General features: G+C 38.3%; 2 protein-coding genes across 2 annotated transcripts; one reads left to right on the top strand and one right to left on the bottom strand.

The window, feature by feature from the left end:
* Positions 1-13,481: 13,481 nt before the first annotated feature.
* Positions 13,482-14,258, top strand: LOC131622827 (uncharacterized). The gene is made up of 2 exons (XM_058893859.1): positions 13,482-13,659; positions 13,726-14,258. The coding sequence occupies exons 1-2, from the start codon at positions 13,482-13,484 to the stop codon at positions 14,256-14,258; spliced, it is 711 nt and encodes a 236-aa protein (XP_058749842.1).
* A 3,961-nt stretch (positions 14,259-18,219) lies between these two features.
* LOC131622826 (uncharacterized) lies at positions 18,220-19,096 on the bottom strand. Its single transcript, XM_058893858.1, has 3 exons — positions 18,919-19,096; positions 18,781-18,834; positions 18,220-18,716 (listed from the first exon to the last, which is right to left on the bottom strand). The coding sequence occupies exons 1-3, from the start codon at positions 19,094-19,096 to the stop codon at positions 18,220-18,222; spliced, it is 729 nt and encodes a 242-aa protein (XP_058749841.1).

The raw sequence follows: 19,096 nt of genomic DNA, 5'->3' as shown, positions 1-19,096 counted from the left end.
ATAAATAAAGTGTCATTTTGAATTCCCTACACTATGTGTTTTATTTTTTGCTTTTTCTGGAAATGGTAATCCTAAAAAACCAAAATAAAGAAATGAAAAAACTTTTCAAAAAAAATCTGCATACACTCTTGCATTCATAAATTTTCTGAAATAAATATAAATCACATGTGCAGATTTACTATTGATAAACCCATTGAATGCAATAACCCTATGCCCCCTCCCAACTTTGAGTTTCCTGTGTTCGAAGCCGAAGAAGAGGAAGAAGAGGAGATCCCGGACGAGATCTCTCGATTACTTAAGCACGAGGAAAGAGCCATTCTGCCTCACAAAGAGCCTTTAGAAAAGATTAACTTGGGTTCTGAAGAAGACAAAAAAGAAGTGACCATTGGATCGCTGCTTGATGCTGATATCAAGAGTAGGTTGACAGACCTTCTCAAAGAATATGTTGACGTGTTTGCCTGGTCCTACCAAGACATGCCTGGGTTGGATACCAATATTGTTCAGCATTACTTGCCATTGAAGCCAGAATGTCCGCCAGTTAAGCAGAAATTGCGAAGGACTCACCCTGATATGGCTAACAAGATCAAAGTGGAAGTTCAAAAGCAACTCGACGCAGGTTTTCTTGTCACCTCTGAGTATCCTCAATGGTTGGCCAACATAGTGCCAGTTCCAAAGAAAGATGGCAAAGTCAGAATGTGTGTTGACTACCGTGACTTGAACAAGGCCAGTCCAAAAGATGACTTTCCATTACCGCATATCGACATGCTGGTTGATAACACCGCTAAATTCAGCGTCTTTTCCTTCATGGACGGGTTCTCCGGTTATAATCAGATTAAGATGGCTCCCGAAGACATGGAGAAGACATCTTTCATCACCCCATGGGGTACCTTTTACTACAAAGTGATGCCGTTTGGATTAAAGAATGCAGGCGCAACTTACCAAAGGGCAATGACTACTCTCTTTCACGACATGATGCATAAAGAAATTGAAGTTTATGTGGACGACATGATAGCCAAGTCCAGCACAGAAGAAGAACATATTGAATACCTTTTGAAGTTGTTTCAACGATTAAGGAAATATCAGATCTAACAAATGTACTTTCGGGGTTAGATCTGGAAAACTCTTAGGTTTCATTGTCAGCCAAAGAGGTATTGAAGTAAATCCCGACAAAGTCAGAGCTATTCAAGAGATGCCTGCACCAAAAACTGAAAAGCAAGTAAGAGGATTTCTCGGACGATTGAACTATATCTCCAGATTTATCTCTCAAATGACTGCTACATGTGGGCCGATTTTCAAGCTTCTCCGCAAAGATCAAGGGGTTGTATGGACTGAAGATTGCCAGAAAGCGTTCGACAGTATCAAAGAGTACCTGTTAGAACCACCAATATTGATTCCTCCAGTTGAAGGAAGACCATTAATCATGTACCTTACCGTGTTGGAAGAATCCATGGGCTGTATGCTTGGGCAGCAAGATGAAACCGGTAAGAAGGAGCATGCCATCTATTACCTGAGTAAGAAATTCACAGACTGTGAGTCTCGTTACTCCATGCTCGAAAAAACGTGTTGTGCTTTGGCTTGGGCTTCAAAACGTCTCCGCCAATACATGATCAACAATACTACGTGGTTAATCTCCAAAATGGATCCGATCAAGTATGTCTTTGAAAAGCCTGCCTTAACAGGAAGGATTGCCCGATGGCAAATGCTGTTATCCGAATATGACATTGAATACCGTGCTCAAAAAGCGGTCAAAGGAAGCATTCTCGCCGATCACTTGGCGCATCAACCAATTAATGAATATCAATCTCTCAAGTTTGACTTTCCTGACGAAGATGTCTTGTACTTGAAGATGAAAGATTGTGATGAACCGTTACCTGAAGAAGGTCCTGAACCTGGATCAAGATGGGGCTTAATTTTCGATGGAGCAGTAAACGCTTTTGGCAATGGAATTGGGGCAATCATCATCACTCCCAAGGGTACTCATATCCCGTTCTCCGCCAGATTGCTATTTGAGTGCACCAACAACATCGCAGAATATGAAGCTTGTATCATGGGTCTCGAAGAAGCCATTGACTTAAGGATCAAGATCCTCGACATATATGGAGATTCAGCCCTCGTGATCAACCAAATCAAAGACAAGTGGGAAACTTACCACCCTGGCTTGATTCCTTACAGAGATTATGCAAGACGTCTGTTGACTTTCTTCAACAAGGTTGAATTGCATCATATACCTCGAGATCAGAATCGAATGGCAGACGCCTTGGCTACTCTAGCTTCCATGTTCAAAGTCAATCATTGGAACGATATGCCTACAGTCAGAATTACGCGCCTTGAAAGGCCCGCCTATGTGTTTGCAACTGAAGCAGTCATCGATGATAAACCGTGGTTCTACGATATCAAACGCTTCCTTCAAACTCAAGAGTACCCGCTTGGGGCATCAAACAAAGATAAGAAAACTCTAAGGAGGCTTTCTGGCAGTTTCTTCCTGAACGGAGATGTGCTATACAAAAGAAACTTCGATATGGTTTTGCTCAGATGCGTGGACAGACACGAAGCAGACATGTTAATGCATGAAGTGCATGAAGGGTCCTTTGGAACTCATTCAAATGGGCATGCAATGTCCAAGAAGATCTTAAGAGCAGGATACTATTGGTTGACAATGGAATCAGACTGTTACAAACACGTGAAGAGATGTCACAAGTGCCAGATCTACGCAAATAAGATCCATGTGCCACCGACTCTACTCAACGTTCTCTCATCTCCATGGCCTTTTTCAAACGGTCATCGTTTCATCTTGGTAGCTATTGATTACTTCACCAAATGGGTCGAAACAGCATCTTATGCCAATGTTACAAGACAAGTGGTTGTGAGGTTTATCAAGAACAACATCATTTGCCGATATGGTATTCCCAGCAAAATCATTACTGACAATGGTTCAAACTTGAATAACAAGATGATGAAAGAACTGTGTGAGGAATTCAAGATTGAGCATCATAACTCTTCTCCTTACAGACCAAAAATGAACGGCGCCGTTGAAGCCGCTAACAAGAACATTAAGAAGATCGTCCAGAAAATGGTCGTCACTTACAAAGACTGGCATGAAATGCTGCCATTTGCTTTACATGGGTACCGTACTTCAGTGCATACTTCAACAGGGGAAACTCCCTTTTCTCTAGTATACGGCATGGAAGCTGTGCTCCCCGTAGAGGTTGAAATACCATCAATGAGAGTCCTCATGGAGACTAAGTTATCAGAGGCTGAATGGTGTCAAAGCAGATACGATCAGTTGAACTTAATCGAAGAAAAACGTATGACTGCTCTATGCCATGGACAGTTATACCAAGCAAGGATGAAACAAGCCTTCAACAAAAAGGTTCGACCTCGTGAATTTCGAGAAGGCGACCTCGTGCTTAAAAAGATCTTGTCTTTTCAACCAGATTCTAGGGGCAAATGGTCTCCTAATTACGAAGGCCCATATGTTGTCAAAAGAACATTTTCTGGCGGCGCCATGACTCTTGCAACCATGGATGGTGATGAACTCCCGCATCCTGTGAATGCTGATGCAGTCAAGAAATACTTTGTCTAAAAATACAAAAGAACAGCTCGGTAAGTTGAAAACCCGCAAAGGGCGACTTAGGCAAAAATGAGCGTCTCGGTGGACTGAAAACCCGAAAGGGCGGTCCAGGCAAAAATTAGAGACAATAAACAGAAAAAAATTCATCCTGGTAGATTGAAAACTTGAAAGGGCAATCTAGGCAAAAATTAAGGATTTATGACAAAGTAACTGCATCAGTCCATACTTCGTCACCTGAATCGTCTTTTTCATCAAAGGATCTTCAATCAAATCATCGCCAATATGAAGCGACAAGCACAGTTGGAACTCAAAGTTATTAGAGGGAATAGTGGTTATTGCTTTCAATGTAGCCTTTTCCGCATAATTACCATTTCCAACTTTTGTAAATACTCTATGGAATCATGCCTTTAGCTGATTTCCATCCTATTAAATAAATTTGAGCCTTGTGCCCATTTGTTTGCAATCTTTAATTTCTTTCAGCTTGCAAAATGACGCTTTAATTGTGTTATTTACTTTTGAAAAAAAAAAGTTTTAAATGAATTTACTTCACTTTTCTTTTTCAAAATAAAAGCGAAATTTTCCTTTGAGTTGTGAACAACGGAAGGAACATCAGCAGTCGTCTCCATAAGATGAAAAAAAGGGTTCTCCCTGAAAAATTGTTGAGACAACGGTATTCTGGTCCCAGAAAAGAATTCTTGAAGCAATTATCCCTCGAGGTAAAGAAGCTCTTCTATCCCCAGTGAAGAAGGTCTTTTATCCCCAGTGACGAAGATTTTCCATCTCCAGTGAAGAAGCTTTTCCATCTCAGTAAAGATGCTTATCTTCCCCAGAGAAGTTGAAAGCATGCAATACCATTTATTACCCGTGTTATTTACACCGTGTTGAAGAACATTTGCCAAGTATCTGGTTGTATTGCGACGTCGGTCCCTCTCCAGTATATACTCTTTTGTCTGTCAGTATTGTCAGCATGCATGCGACATTCATGACATTCAGCATTCATACATATTTGCATCATTTATGCATTCTTGCATTTTTCAATGTTTGCTTTAAAATCACTTGTTTAGGATATATTTATCCTCAAAAAGAAGAAAAAGGAAGAGAAAGGAAAAAAAGAAACAAATATGGGCGTGTCATCTCTCCAAGTAGGTCGTCACCCATAAGCAAAAAGAACATATTCTTTCTCCAGTTCCCCACTGAGATCATTCCTCGTGGAAGAAGGTTGCTTTAGTTTCTCCTCTCAAAACAAAGGAGGAGATCCCCAGTTGAGTTCATTCCTCATGGGTACAAAGTCTTGTTTGACTGTTTCTTTCCAATTCATTCATGGTTAGAACTTTGTCTTTACCAAAGATTCAAATTCCGATTCCCCAAATAGAGTCGTGAAAAAACAGACAATAAGCAATAGCCTCATCATCTGAGCAGCTCATTTCTCTTTCAAAAGCTTTTTCCTCTCTAGGAAATCAATCATGAAGACCATTTGACAATCAGGGCCTTATTACTGTTCACAAGGCTGAATAACCAGTAATTTCCCTAGCAAAGTCTCCAGAATCATTTTATCACTCGGCTGATAATTGATCATGTCTTCAGAACCACTATCACAAGGCTGGTAGTCGGTAATCTTTTGTTCTGGTTATATTATTAAACATGTCTATCACCAGGCTGATAGTCGGTAATATTAACCGAACCTTTGAAACTCTTTTTACCTTGTCAAGTCTATCACCATGCTGATAGTCGGTAATCTAGTTTCATACCCTTCACCTTCGCATTATTAAACAAGTCTATCCCTTTGTTGATAGTCGATAATGTCGATAGGTAAGCTTTTCTTACAAAGCTATCATTCCCCGGTGAAGCATACACTTGCTTTCCCAAAAAGAACAAAAATGGATTCTCTTCCTTAAAACAGATTGAGGCATCCTTCCCAATCTCTTTTCCCCAGTGGAGTCAGTTCTTGATATTCCCTCGGTAAAGATATCCTTGCATCATTCGCAATTTTGGTATCTTAGGTCCAAAATTCGCGTCTTCTGATATTTAAGTCTCTTCCACCCTATCAAAACGAAGATTTTCAATCTTCATGTCTCAGGTTGAAGAAACTTAAATAGGGGCATCTGTCATACCCCAATTTTTGACCTAAGATACCACCTCATATCATTTACATATGCATCATTTGCATCTCTAACAAATTGCATAGCTTGTGTTTGTTACTTGTGGCTCAGCAGGATTTAATCAGGAAATCACTCATCAGTACAAGTAACAATCAATTAGGGTTTTGTTCTCCCTTCATTTCAAATGAATTATCTTCATCAACAATCAACATTTGGTCCTCAGAGATTCATTTCAACAAACTCAACAACTTTGAATCGACTGAATTAGGGTTTTGACTGAAGATAGCATACTCCTGACTTTTGGTCAGAATTTGACCTAATGACTTGGGACATGACCTCAAGACCCCAAGTGCATCATTTTGACCTAATCCATTGGCTCAGAACATCTCTTACACAAAGATTGATCAGACAAATCCTCAGAATTAGGGTTTTGAACTATCAGGGACTGAAATCAGGGATCACATTTGGGAAACCCTAAAAATCTCCAGGGAGTCAATCAAAGGTTTCAATCATCTTCAAATAATCCCTATGACAATATACAATGGAAATTGTATCTCAATTCAAGACCTACAGGCATCAATTTCATCAGGTCGACAATTAGGGTTTTTGACCTAATTCACTGAACAACTGACTTTTTAATCAGGACATGGTGCCACAACTCAAATCATGGCTCAATATCCTCAAATGCTTCAATATAATCCATTCATACTATTCATTTGGTCAGGATAGCCTGTTTCATTTGAGATCTCCAAAAACGCGATTCGTCTGAAAAAATCAACTGTACAAGATCACCATTGACTTTTGGGGAATTTTGGTCAACCATGACTTTTGAAGTTTTAAATCATCAATATATGATATGAGAAGTCATTTGATCAAGGAAAATCAAGAAAATCAATCAAGAATCAAAAAGTCAAAGTTTGACTTTTCATACTTAGAAAAATTTCTAAGTGTTTTTCAATGGTTTTTTTCAAACTTTGGAAGGGAATTTCTCAAAATTTCACCTACAAACTGAAAAAAACTTCCAACATGAAAGTTGTAGATTTTGATCCAATAAACAACTTTGACACATATAAATTTTTTTCATAAGATCAACCATTTAAGAGATATGGTGCTTCAAAGTTGGTACTTTTTGAAAACTTCACTTGAAATCTCATTTTCTTCAAAGTCCATGGATCTTTTTCACCCATTTCCTTAAAGGTCTTGAAGAAACTTTCAACTAGGGTTTTGAAGTATGTAACATGAGCTTTCCAAAATGTCCAAGAGCATGAAAAAATATGGAGCATAGCTATGGTTTTGAATTATGCATTTAGTGATCATTTTCACTTGAAATTTCAAGCCATTTTCACTAAGTTATGAACCATTTTGCCAAATAATGCAAGTAATGATGCATCAAGACAATAATTGAAGATATTTTCTGATTAGAAGATCAGAATGGAAGAGGATAAGAAGCTTGAAGTTTAACCATGGTTTAGTCACTTTTAACCATTATGCATTAAATGTAAAGATTCCATTTTATCTCCAAATGCCAAATCACCATTCTTTGATCAACTTGCAAAGCTTGGAGTTCTGAATCCTTGGCCTAAAAATAGAGGTTCAAATCATCTTCAAATTCACACCAAAACCTCACAATTATAGGTTTTCTCCCTTCTTTCTTAAGTTGCAAGTTTCAAGTTTCAAAGTGAGGTAGAAATTCCAACCTCCAAACCCTTGAAGTTCTGGCCAAAGTGATGGTTCTAGCAAACCATAAACATCATATGGGATGTGTTTGAACCACTCACACACCCCAAATCACCTCAAAACTCAGAATTGCATTTCAACCTCCATATGAACACATAATGAGCCTTATCATGCCAATTTTCATTCTAGCTCATTTCTGTCCAAGTTAAACATCCAAATACATTCCATATACCATATATGAGCTATCCCAACCATCATCCATGATCTGAAACACCTCCATCTTCAAATTCGATTCATACTTGAAGCAACTGCAGATCGGGTTCCACCAACTGATCAAGAGGTTTTCAATACACTCCAAGCATCCAAACATGTTCCATAAGGTCCACTGAAGGTGTTCAGATCAAGAAACAACAACTGGAACTCTTCATTTGCAGAATTCGATTCTGAGTTTTGCCATTTTTAAGGTAAGTGCTCATGAACTTCAAACTCTATTATCCATGCATCATAAATGAAATATGAACATACCATCTTGTTTCTGCACACATGAGGATCATTAACCCTCAATCAATTGCTATTTATCTTGCACATACACAATTTCATGATCAATCTCAGAATTAGGGTTCTTCACGATTTCCAGAAAATTGATGACCTTAGAGTGAAGATAAATGAAATTAAATGGTACCATCATGTTCCTCGTCCAAAATCGAGCAAGATAGGCTATTCACTTGATCAAAATGATTCAGTTTTCAGATTTTTCAAATTCAAGTTAGGGTTGTGTTCTTGGCGCCAGATTTTGAAACTGAAATTAGGAATTGATTCAAAAATATAATTCATTCATTGCAAATGTTAAACAGACCACGCGCGTGGTCCAGTTGGTAGTGTTTTTGAGTGGTAACCCTCAGGTCACGAGTTCAACACCTCTAGGGGCCAAAACATATTTTTTATCACTATTTTTCTTCCATTTTTTACACAACTTCACTTAATTAATTGACCAATCAAATTAACTTATTTTTTCTTCATTTTTTACACACCTCTTATTTAATATACATATTTTGACAACATCAAAAAAAATCACAAAAAAAGATTTATTTAATGTGTTTTTAATTAGGTTTAAAATGATACATTTTAAGTGTTTTTAAATACTTTAAATATTTGTTTTTCATTTAAATTTCAAACCTAATCACTTGTAAATATTTTTTTTTGATCAAACCCTAAATCACTTAGGTCTTAATTGAGTATTAAAACTTGTTTTAACTTAATTAAGTTGACTTTTGTCAAATTCAAATCGTTTTAAAACAAGCGATCGCATTTCTTTTCAAAGACGATAAACCATTTCTTTTTGAAACTATTGATTAAACCTTTTTAATTGATCAATTGTTTTTCAAAACGAAGTGGGGCCTCTCGAATATTAGAGAGTGTAAGTCCCATTTCTTTTCTTTTTATATAGTCTTCAAAACAAATAAACTTTTCAAACAAATCTTCAAACAAAAGCGAAACCTCGCGTCCTGTAAAAAAAACAATCAACCATGTTTTATAAAATAAAACACGGGCCTCCACATAGGTATAAGTCCCAAGCCCCTTTTTTACATACCCATTCCTGTACATGAAATTAGGTATTTCATTGTACACACACATTTTTGTACATATCTCGATCAATTTGATTTTTATCTTTGAATAACAAACCAAAAATGAAGGTTTCTTTAAATCTTCCCAAAAATATACCATGGGCCTCCATATAGGTATAAGTCCCAAGCCCCTTTGTAAATACTTGTTTACATAGCTTTGAATAAACTCAAGTGGACCTCTCCCCGAGTGTGAGTCCCGAGCCCCGTGTATACAAATGGATCATGTTTACAGGTATATTTCCTTCATAAACTCCATTATATACACACACCTTGTCATATATATATATGCTTATTCATAACCTGTTCATGTTTGTTCATGTTTGTTCATACTTGTTCATGTTTGTTCATATGAGTGATATGTGTGCTTGTCCAACTTAGTACAACACTAGGTTCCCCATAGCCTCCTATTGGGCTTCGTGCAAAGAATCTCCACTAGTTTAGGTTAGGACATAGAGTATGGTTTCCCGGTGAAATCGCTCTAAGAGCTCAGACCAACTATACCATGCCTCCCCTTGGGCTTTGTACAAACGAGTGACCCTCCCATAGCCTCCTCTTGGGCTTACAATGCAAGGACCCTGGATTGTCCCTCCCATAGCCTCCTCTTGGGCTTACAATGCAAGGACCCTCGGATAGCCTCCTCTTGGGCTTCGTACAAGGACCCACGGGCTTCTTATAAGCATCCCCAATATCCAAATCAAATACCCTAGGAGATTAGACATTTATCATCTCTATTATAGGAGTATCTCTTCTATATCATCACAAACAATTAATTTATCAAACTTTTTTGCCACAAGGCTGGCTAATCAATCAAACCGTTTTGCCACCGTACTGGCTGATTAATCAAAGTTTTTGTCACAAGGCTGACTTCATTGAAACTTTTGCCACAAGGCTGGCTGATTAATCAAAGTTTTTGTCACAAGGCTGACTTCATTGAAACTTTTGCCACAAGGCTGGTTAAACAACAAAAACATCTTTATCATTCTAAGCACCCTAAGTGGCATGGCCCCGGGCTTATAATGAAAAGATTTTCAACAAAAAAAAAATCAAACAGATGTATGTGATGATATAGATTAGATACATCGAACATTTAGATGACATTTGTCTCTTATCCTTTGCTTCCACTAGCATAAGTGGGAACTACGATTGCTCTGACTTTCTCAACATCCCTTTGAGAATACGTAGGCACAAGGTCTTATTCCTTGGCGAGCAAAACTTCTCCCTCAAACCATTCAAACCTTAGCACCCATAGACCCCGAGCTACAGATGCTCTGATTCCCTCTAGGGGATATGTATGCAGAGGATCGCGATGATCTTTGCGAGCATAATCAAACAAACACCTTAGGTCCCACCTATTTCACAACAGAACCTCTCAATAATATGGAATGAAAAACAAAGCAAAGAAACCTATAGAGTACTATAGATACGTTGGGTGCTAATACCTTCCCTTCGTATAACCAACCCTCTTACCCAAGATCTCTCCCCCCACTTTTAAGGTTATTGCAACTTTTTTCCTTTTCCTCTTTCGGAAACAATAAAAAGTTTGGTCCGTACAAAAGAAAAATCATTTTTTTGAGCACTCGAGCCCAAAGAAGGCATCAGGTGTCTCATTCCGAAAAAAGACAACGATTTTTCCCCGCGACAGTGGAGCATTCGTTTCTTTTGGCTCCAACTTATATGACTCAATTTGAAACTGTCTCCATGCAGCATCCCGCTGCTACTCTGTTGCCTTCAATTAGTATTAATTTTTTAAAAAAATTCTTTCTCATTATTTACACTATTAAATCTCTTTTATTATAAAGACTTTATAAATCATAACGTTTTTGAATTTTTTCAACTTTCACTTTTTTTTATAACATTTATGTTTATTAGTATTATTTTTCATAATACATAAACATTCATCTTCGTAAAACAAAGAAAAAAGATGAGAGAGAAAGTTCTTGGTTCTCTGCCTTCTCTCTAGAATTCTGAGTTTTTGTCCTTCTGAGTTTCGTTTTGCTCAAGGGTGCTTAGAGTATGGCCACTAAAGGTTCCAACGGTGCTGGTGTTTGGAGGAAGGTGGATTACAGTAGGAAGTCGTTACCTAGGTGGGATATCGCTAATGGTGGTAAGGGGAAGATGGAGGTGAGGGACGGAGCATCCGTTACATCCTTTTTCGTGTCTGAGTTTGGTGCTAGATGGAAAGCCATTGACTTGTTTTACGAGTTCAAAGCCTTTGGAGATATTGTGGAGTTTGTGATTCCACCTAAAAAGGATAGATATGGTAGGAGATAGTGTTTTGTGCGGTTTGTTAATGTGTCGGACATAAAATTTCTTGAGATCAAACTAGACAACATGTTTCTTGATGGTAGGAAGTTGCATGTTAACTTAACGAGATTCAACAGACCTGTTCTTATGCAGATATCATCAGATCAGAAGGAAAGAAGGGTGTTTAAGGGAGAACCGGCGGGTAAGAAGAGGGGTTATTGGCATAATAATTCGGTGGGTGGAAGTAGTCAGAGTAGATCCTTTGCAGATGTTTTACAAAACAAGTTGTCTTCCAGGGCTTCTAAAGTGGTGTCTAAATCTTTGGTTTTCTTTCCTAGAGATGATGTCTTCAATCAGTATTTAAGGGCGTATTCAGGGGTTATCAAAAATCCAGGTGCAGATGTTGATCTTAAAAAGCTTTTTCTGGAAGAAGGTATCTTTTCCATTAGAGTCACTTACTTGGGTCCTAATCTCTGTCTGGTGGAGGACCTGATAGAGGGTGAGATCGAAGAGTTCATTAAGGAGAGAAAAGAATGGTGGCAGCTTTGGTTCTGTTCTATCAAACCTTGGAATCCTTCTGATGTTGATAAAGAGAGGTTGATCTGGATCAAGATCATAGGTGTACCGTGTTATGCATGGGAGGAGAACTTTTTCAAGATGATAGCTGACTTGTTTGGTTGTTATGTCAAATGTGATGAAGGTACAGCTCTTAAATCCATGATGGATGTTGCCTGTGTTTGTCTAAGAACCAGTCGCTTTGGTATGGTGGAAGAATGTGTTAATATGGAGATTCAAGGTTTGGTTTTCACCATCGCTATATTGGAAGACTGTGGTTGGGTGAATCCCAAGACGTTTGTGTCGAGAGATAGGGACGATGAATGTTCAGAGTCGTCTCAGACGGAGGAGGATGAGTTTGTAGCGGGGGATGTAGGGGAGGAGTGTGCGGCGGAGTTTGACCCTTCGAAGTCTGGAAGCAGTGATGGGATGGGTGATGCTAGCTTCTCTGTTGCAGAAAGAAACCTAGGTGTCAGTAGTATCCTTTCACCTAAAAGGTCTCAGAATCAGTCTTGTGAGAAAAGGGTGGTTTTTGACTCTTTTGATAGGGTTTGTAGCAATTCTTCTGAGGCTGATTTGTCCAAAGCAATAAATGATGATGTGTTTTGTGAGGATTTTAGTAGAGTGGGGGATTCGATAGACAAAGATTTCTCTAATGTGGGGCCATCTAAAGTCTGTGGACCGAACATAGAGTTACATGGGCCAATTACAGTTTTAGAGGAGTTGGGCCAAAAGGAGCTTGGTGGGCCTATTTCCTTTGATAAGGCTTGCAGAGACTTATTGACCAAATCAAAAAAATCTTCTCCACGGAAGATTAAGAAAGAGTCTTTGAAATTAAAGAAGGTAGCTGATTTGGGGCATGAAGTAGCTGCGGCCCCCTCTTACTTTGCGTGCATCGCTCCCTGAAAGGTTTCTTCAAAGGAGGCGAATGTCAGAGGCTCTTTTGCTAGTTCGGCTAAGGATTCGATCTCGTCTGGTGAGTTCCCTTCTTCTAGTAATCTTGGTGATTCTGATATTGGCCATTGTAACGATAGATTACGAGGGAATTCACAGATTGGTATCAGGATGTGGAACTCAATTTTTGGGTTGGGTGTTGTCAGTTCTAAGAAGAATTCTGATGTTGTTAACTTAATTAATGCTTTAGAATTAAGAGATAAGGAGGGAGTCACTGGTGAGAAGGCGAAGTTACTTGCGGTTCCATGAATTTGATATCTTATAACATAAGGGGAGGAGGATTGTCTTCCAAAAGGAAGAGAGTCAGTTTTCTTATTCACTCTAATAAGATTGATATTTGTTTTCTCCAAGAGACTAAGATTTCTGCTTTTGATGAGTCCTTTGCGCGTGATTTTTGGGGCTCTAAGGACGTCGAATGGACTGCTTGTAATTCTATTGGAGCGGCGGGGGGCATGGTGATTTTGTGGAGGAGAGGTTCTCTTTCTTTAAACTATAGTTTTGTGGGTAAAGGGTTTGTGGGGATTAACATTGATTGGAAGGGTGTAGGGTACAATTTGGTGAATGTCTATGCGGCGTGTAATAGAGCGGAGAGGCTTATAACATGGAATTCTATTATCTCCTTAAAAAGATCCAGAGGGGGAGGAATGGTGTGTGGTGGGCGATTTCAACGAAGTTTTGAGGAAGGAAGAAAGAATTGGTGAGGGAGTCCCTAGGTTTACTAAAGGTATGGAGGAGTTTAGATGTTTTGTGAACCAAATGGAGTTGATCGACTTAAATTGTGTTGGAGGTAAATTCACGTGGTTTAAAGATAATGGTAAAGCTCTTAGTAGAATAGATAGATTTCTTCTATCTAAAAAGTTTATTGAGGAGTGGGAGGTTTGTGAACAAAGGATTGATAAAAGAGACTTTTCGGACCATTCTCCTATTCGGTTAGGTGTGGGAAAGTTTGATTGGTGTCCCAAACCTTTTAGGTTTAATAATGCTTGATTTAAACATGAAGGTTTCAAGGAATTTGTGGAGGTGGAATGGAAGAAGTTGATTGTAATGGGAAGGGGCGATTTTGTGCTTTATGAGAAATTGAAGAGCTTTAAAGAGAAACTTAAAGGGTGGAACAAGGAGGTTTTTGGGTGGGTTGACCTTAAGATGGAGGAGGCAAGGGATAGTATCAACATGTTGGATATGGTGATAGAGGATAATATGGGTGGTAACAATGAAGTAGTGGTTCAAGCTAGAAGAAATTCGTCGGTTGATCTTTGGAACAGTATGCATTTAGAAGAATGTATGCTTAGACTTAAGTCGCGTAATCTTTGGTTGAAGGAGGGGGATAGGAACACTAATTTTTTTCATAATTCTTTTAAAGAGAGACAAAGACGTAATTCAATTACTTCTTTGGAAGGAGAGGAGGGTAGAGTCGAAGGAGTTGCTAATATCAAAGAGGAGATTCGTGGTTATTTTCAAAAATTCTTTAAAGAAGAAGACTTTGCTAGACCGGTTCCGGAAGGCCTTTGTTTTAAGAGGTTGGAGGAAAGTTAAGTGGTTTGGTTGGAGAGAGAATTTTCCGAAGTTGAGATCAAGGAGGCGGTTTGGTCTTGTGATGGTGATAAAAGTCCCGGTCCGGATGGATATTCGTTGGATTTCTTGAAGTTAAATTGGGAGGTAGTGAAGGAGGACGTGTTTATGTGTTTTAGGGATTTTCATGAAAAAGGGAAACTAACTAAAGCTTTCACTTCTTCTTTTATTACTCTTGTCCCTAAAATCAAGAACCCTCAATCTTTGAAGGAATATCGACCGATTTGTTTGGTGGGAAGTTTGTATAAGATTTTGGCTAAATTGTTGGCGAATAGGCTTAGAAGAGTGGTGGGCAAGTTGGTTTCGAGCAATCAAACGGCTTTTATACCGGGTAGAAATATCTCGGACAGTGTGCTTATTGCTAATGAGGTGTTAGACATGGCTAAAAGAGAGAGAGGCGGAGTTGCATGGCTTTGAAACTAGACTTTGAGAAGGCATACAATAGGGTGAGTTGGAATTTTGTTAGATATGTTTTTGAGAGAATGGGGTTTGGTTTGAGATGGAGGAGATGGATGGATGGTAGTATCTTCACCAATATGACGTCGATTCTTGTTAACGGGAGCGTTACTAAAGACTTTGTTGTGGAGAAAGGCCTCCGTCAAGGAGATCCTTTGTCTCCCTTTGTGTTCGTAGTTGTGATGGAAGTTCTTACGGCCCTTATGAAAAAAGCTAAAGATTTGGGAGAATTTCGTGGCTTCAAGATTAATGGCTATAAGGAGGTTGACTTGCTCCAATTCGCGGATGATACATTGATTTTTGCCGAGTGTGATTTGGCTAATTTATGGAGTCTAAAAGCTATTTTTAGAGGGTTTGAGATGATGTCGGGTATGCGGATTAACTTCCGTTAAAGTAATTTGTATGGGGTTAATTCCGGAGATTGGTTTATGGAAGCCGCGGCTAGTTTTCTATCTTGTAAGGTAAGGATGTTACCTTTCAAATTTCTTGGTGTTAAGGTGGGAGATAATCCGAGGAAATTGTCAATGTGGAGAGAGTTTACTTTGTTGTTCAAGAAGAAATTATCGGTGTGGAAAGGTACCAATCTTAGTATGGAGGGGAGGGTTGTTCTCATTAACTCGGTAATTAATGCTTTACCAATTTATACGCTTTCCTTTTATAAGGCGCCTAAGAAGGTGTTGAATGAGGTGTGCTCGATTCAACGCAAATTCCTTTGGGTAGGTGGAGATCTTAAACGCTCCATTAATTGGGTAAATTGGGATACGGTGTGTAAGTCCCGAGAAGAAGGCGGTTTGGGTGTTAAAAATATGGAGATCATGAATGTGGCCTTGCTTAGTAAATGGAAATGGAGAATTCTCATGGATAAAAAGGCGGTATGGCGAGATCTTTTGGAAGTGCGGTATGGTAACATTAAGCTTAAGGTTTTGGTTGGAGATTCTTCGGTGGTGCATAAAAATGATTCTATTTGGTGGAGAGATTTAATCATTTCGGACAATTATGATAATCTACTCTTGGATAATTTTACTAGTGTTGTCCGTGTTAGTATGGGTAATGGGGATTCAACTCCTTTATGGTATGCGAACTGGACCGGGCAGCGTTCTTTGATGGAGAGGTTTCCGGTTCTGTTTTCTATGGCTCATAATCATATCCAAAACATTGCATCTGCAGGTTTTTTTTAGAATAGCTGTTGGAAGTGGTCTTTGCAAAACTTATTTCTGGCTGGCAGTACTTCATTTTTGTTGGCTGAGAACAATAACGAAGGGGGCTGGAAATGCTGGTGGTGATGCAGGGTATTGGCCAGGAAGGGTATCTGTGAAGGGAGGCGGAATTGACGTTCTTGCGGCGGCTAGTACTGTTTCTGATGCTGGCAGCGCAGCTGTGCAGCAGTCTCTCTATGATTTTAGGGAGCTCTTTCGCCCTCTTGCTATGTTGAAGGAAGAGACCGATTCGTTCTCTTGGAGACTGGCTTTGGACGGTATTTTCTCGGTAAAGTCATGCTATGATTTCTTCAAAGCTAATATGTCGGGACTGGAGTTGAACGCGGATAAAGTTCGGGCACTCTCTCATCTTTGGAAAGTCAAGGTTCCTTCTAAAATCCTTTTCTTTTGTTGGAGATTTATTCATAATCGTCTAGCTACTAGAGATCACTTTGTGAGACGAGGTATATTGATTGAGGGTAGTGATTCTATTTGTGTCTTTTGTTCGATGGCGGAAGAATCTCGGGTTCATCTTTTTTCGAATTGTGTTGTTTCGATTAGAGTTTGGCGCCGCGTTTATATGTGGCTTGGAGTTGGGGATCTCTTGTCTTTAGAGGAATTTCTAGATTTCTTCTATAATTGTGCGAAGATTAATTGTCTTTCTAAGAGAGCCATCTTGTCGGTAGTTTGGCTTGCGACGATTTGGACATTGTGGATTAAGCGTAACGCTATTATCTTCAAAGATGAGTCTTTTAGCTTTATAGAGTGCATGTCGGAGATTGTTATCATTTCGTGGAATTGGTTAGGTTCTTTTTATAAGAAGGTGTCGTTATGTAATTATTTCGGTTGGAACCCAACCTCTATTGTGTTTTACCTTGTAATCTCTTTGTATTGGGGTGGAGCATCCCTTTTGCTCCCTTAATTTCATTGCTTATTAAAAAAAAAACAAACATTCATCTTCCATCCCAACTTATTTGTATTATTTTTCCAATTAAAATTTTTAATTTTTTAAATTTTTGTTGGATTTTCATGACAAACTGATTGTAGTGTTTTATTTTTATGTAAGTAATTACACAATTAAATAAATCATAATTAAAAGCCTTTTGTATTATAAACATCATACCTTATATTTTAATCAAAGAAATCATAGTTGATATAATTGTAAATGGTTGAGTCTTACAGTCTGAAATCCTTAACTCTTGCACTAAAAAGGGAAAAGTAATCACATGTTATTGAATGTGTCAATAATGAAAAAGAAAGGCAGTCTTTAAGATCAAACTAAAAATCAACCCAACATAAATATATTTAATGATTGATAAAAGTATCTAAATACCTATATGAAAAAAAAGCACTTGCACTATAAATTGATATATCTTTACAATATCTTGACAAATGCAAAGAAGAGTTGTCCGTTTCTTCTAAATGGCCAAAATTGCACCTTTTGCCCAGCTCTCAAATATTTGCTTGCAACAAATGTGTACCATTTACCAGTGATATTATAGATCTCTGTTGTTTCCATTTGCCACCACTTGAATTACATCTCATCCAAAAGATTAAGATTGTGATCTAACATAAACACATACATGCCATCCATCTTTTCTTTTTTTCCCTTTTTTCTTTAAAGGCACATAATTCAAAGATAATTGCTCCATTGGTGTCCGAAAAATCTTTGTAATACTTCTTATTAGAATGACCAAACGATTTTTGTTTCCAGAGAAATCATAGTTACTTAGTTCCTTCTGGATCACCAACTTCACCTCAGTACCCCCTATTAAACACAATGATGGATGTTAAATACAAAACAAAAGATAATGAGAAGGCTAGACAAGACATGGAAAATTGGTGTAATCGAAAAGAGTTGGAGTTGAAGCCTCAACCGAATGGAAAATTATTAAAATCGAAAGCCTGTTTCAGTCCGACCTTCCAAGAAGCTAAAGCGGTTTGTCGATGGTTAAAAGACTTGAGAACTCCCGACGCATATTCTTCAAATTTATCAAGGTGTGCCGACCTTAACACTGGGATGTTGCCTGGTATGAAAAGTCATAATTGCCATGTTTTTAAGGAACAATTGCTACCAATTGCGTTCGGTTCTCTACCACAACATGTGCCTTAATGGGATCAAGATAGTTATGAATGAGATCAGGGTAGGTATCCTCAACAATTGCCTTAATGTGGTCAGAAAAGTTTGAAATTAAAAACTCATCTGGAATACAAATATCAGCATAACCATCATTCGGCTCACACACGGTCCCATCCCTAATATTTAAAATCCACTATGAAAAGCTCCTAATGTCATTGGTAGTAAAAGTAGTTGCACCAGATTGTAAGTGCATGTTCTTTGTAAGCTTCAAGACCTTACAGTGATCCCAAATATAAGAAGAATTGATTGTTGCATGGATAATATCAGATCTAGTACCTCTTGGTATAACAGGGAGAATTTGTCTGAAGTCACCACCAAACACAACAACCTTACCTCTAAATATTTTATGAGATGCATGTGGCATTCCACTCATAATATCTTTCAAGGATTTATCAAGAGACTCAAAGCAAAATTTGTTAGCCATAGGAGCTTCATCCCATATGATAAGATCTGTCATCTTTAGAAGCTCAGCAAAATCATCTTTTTTGTTAATGTTACAAGTAGAAGTTTCTAAAGTAGGGACATGAATCTTTAACCTAGAATGAGTTGTTCTTCCACCTGGTAGCAACAAACTTGCAATCCCACTTGAGGCAACAAGCAAGACAATTTTTTTCTGACACCTAAGTGCAGCTGATATAGTGTTCCACATAAAGGTCTTACCAGTTCCACCGTAGCCATATAAAAAACACCCCACCTCGTTGTTTTTGTACGGAAACCATTATTTCCTCATAAATGGTTCTTTTCTCATCTATAAAATTGAGAAGTTTGGGATATAACATTAAAACAATATCAATGCACATTATTTTAAATTAGTGTGAAAGTATATTATTACCTGTAAGAGAAGAGTACAAATTAGCAAAAATTTGTTGTTGTTCAACAACATTGTATTGACGCTCATCATAAAGAAGCCTATTTCCTATAAAGGAAACCACAAAATCTTTTGGATATGGCATTGGCTTGAAATCTTTTAAACTTTTATTATTGTTTTGTAACAGTGTTTCAATAGCCAT

The sequence above is a fragment of the Vicia villosa genome, unplaced genomic scaffold, assembly GCF_029867415.1.
Source record: "Vicia villosa cultivar HV-30 ecotype Madison, WI unplaced genomic scaffold, Vvil1.0 ctg.000044F_1_1, whole genome shotgun sequence".
In the NCBI taxonomy this organism is placed as follows: Eukaryota; Viridiplantae; Streptophyta; class Magnoliopsida; order Fabales; family Fabaceae; genus Vicia; species Vicia villosa.
This window is presented reverse-complemented; position numbering and strand designations above follow the sequence as displayed.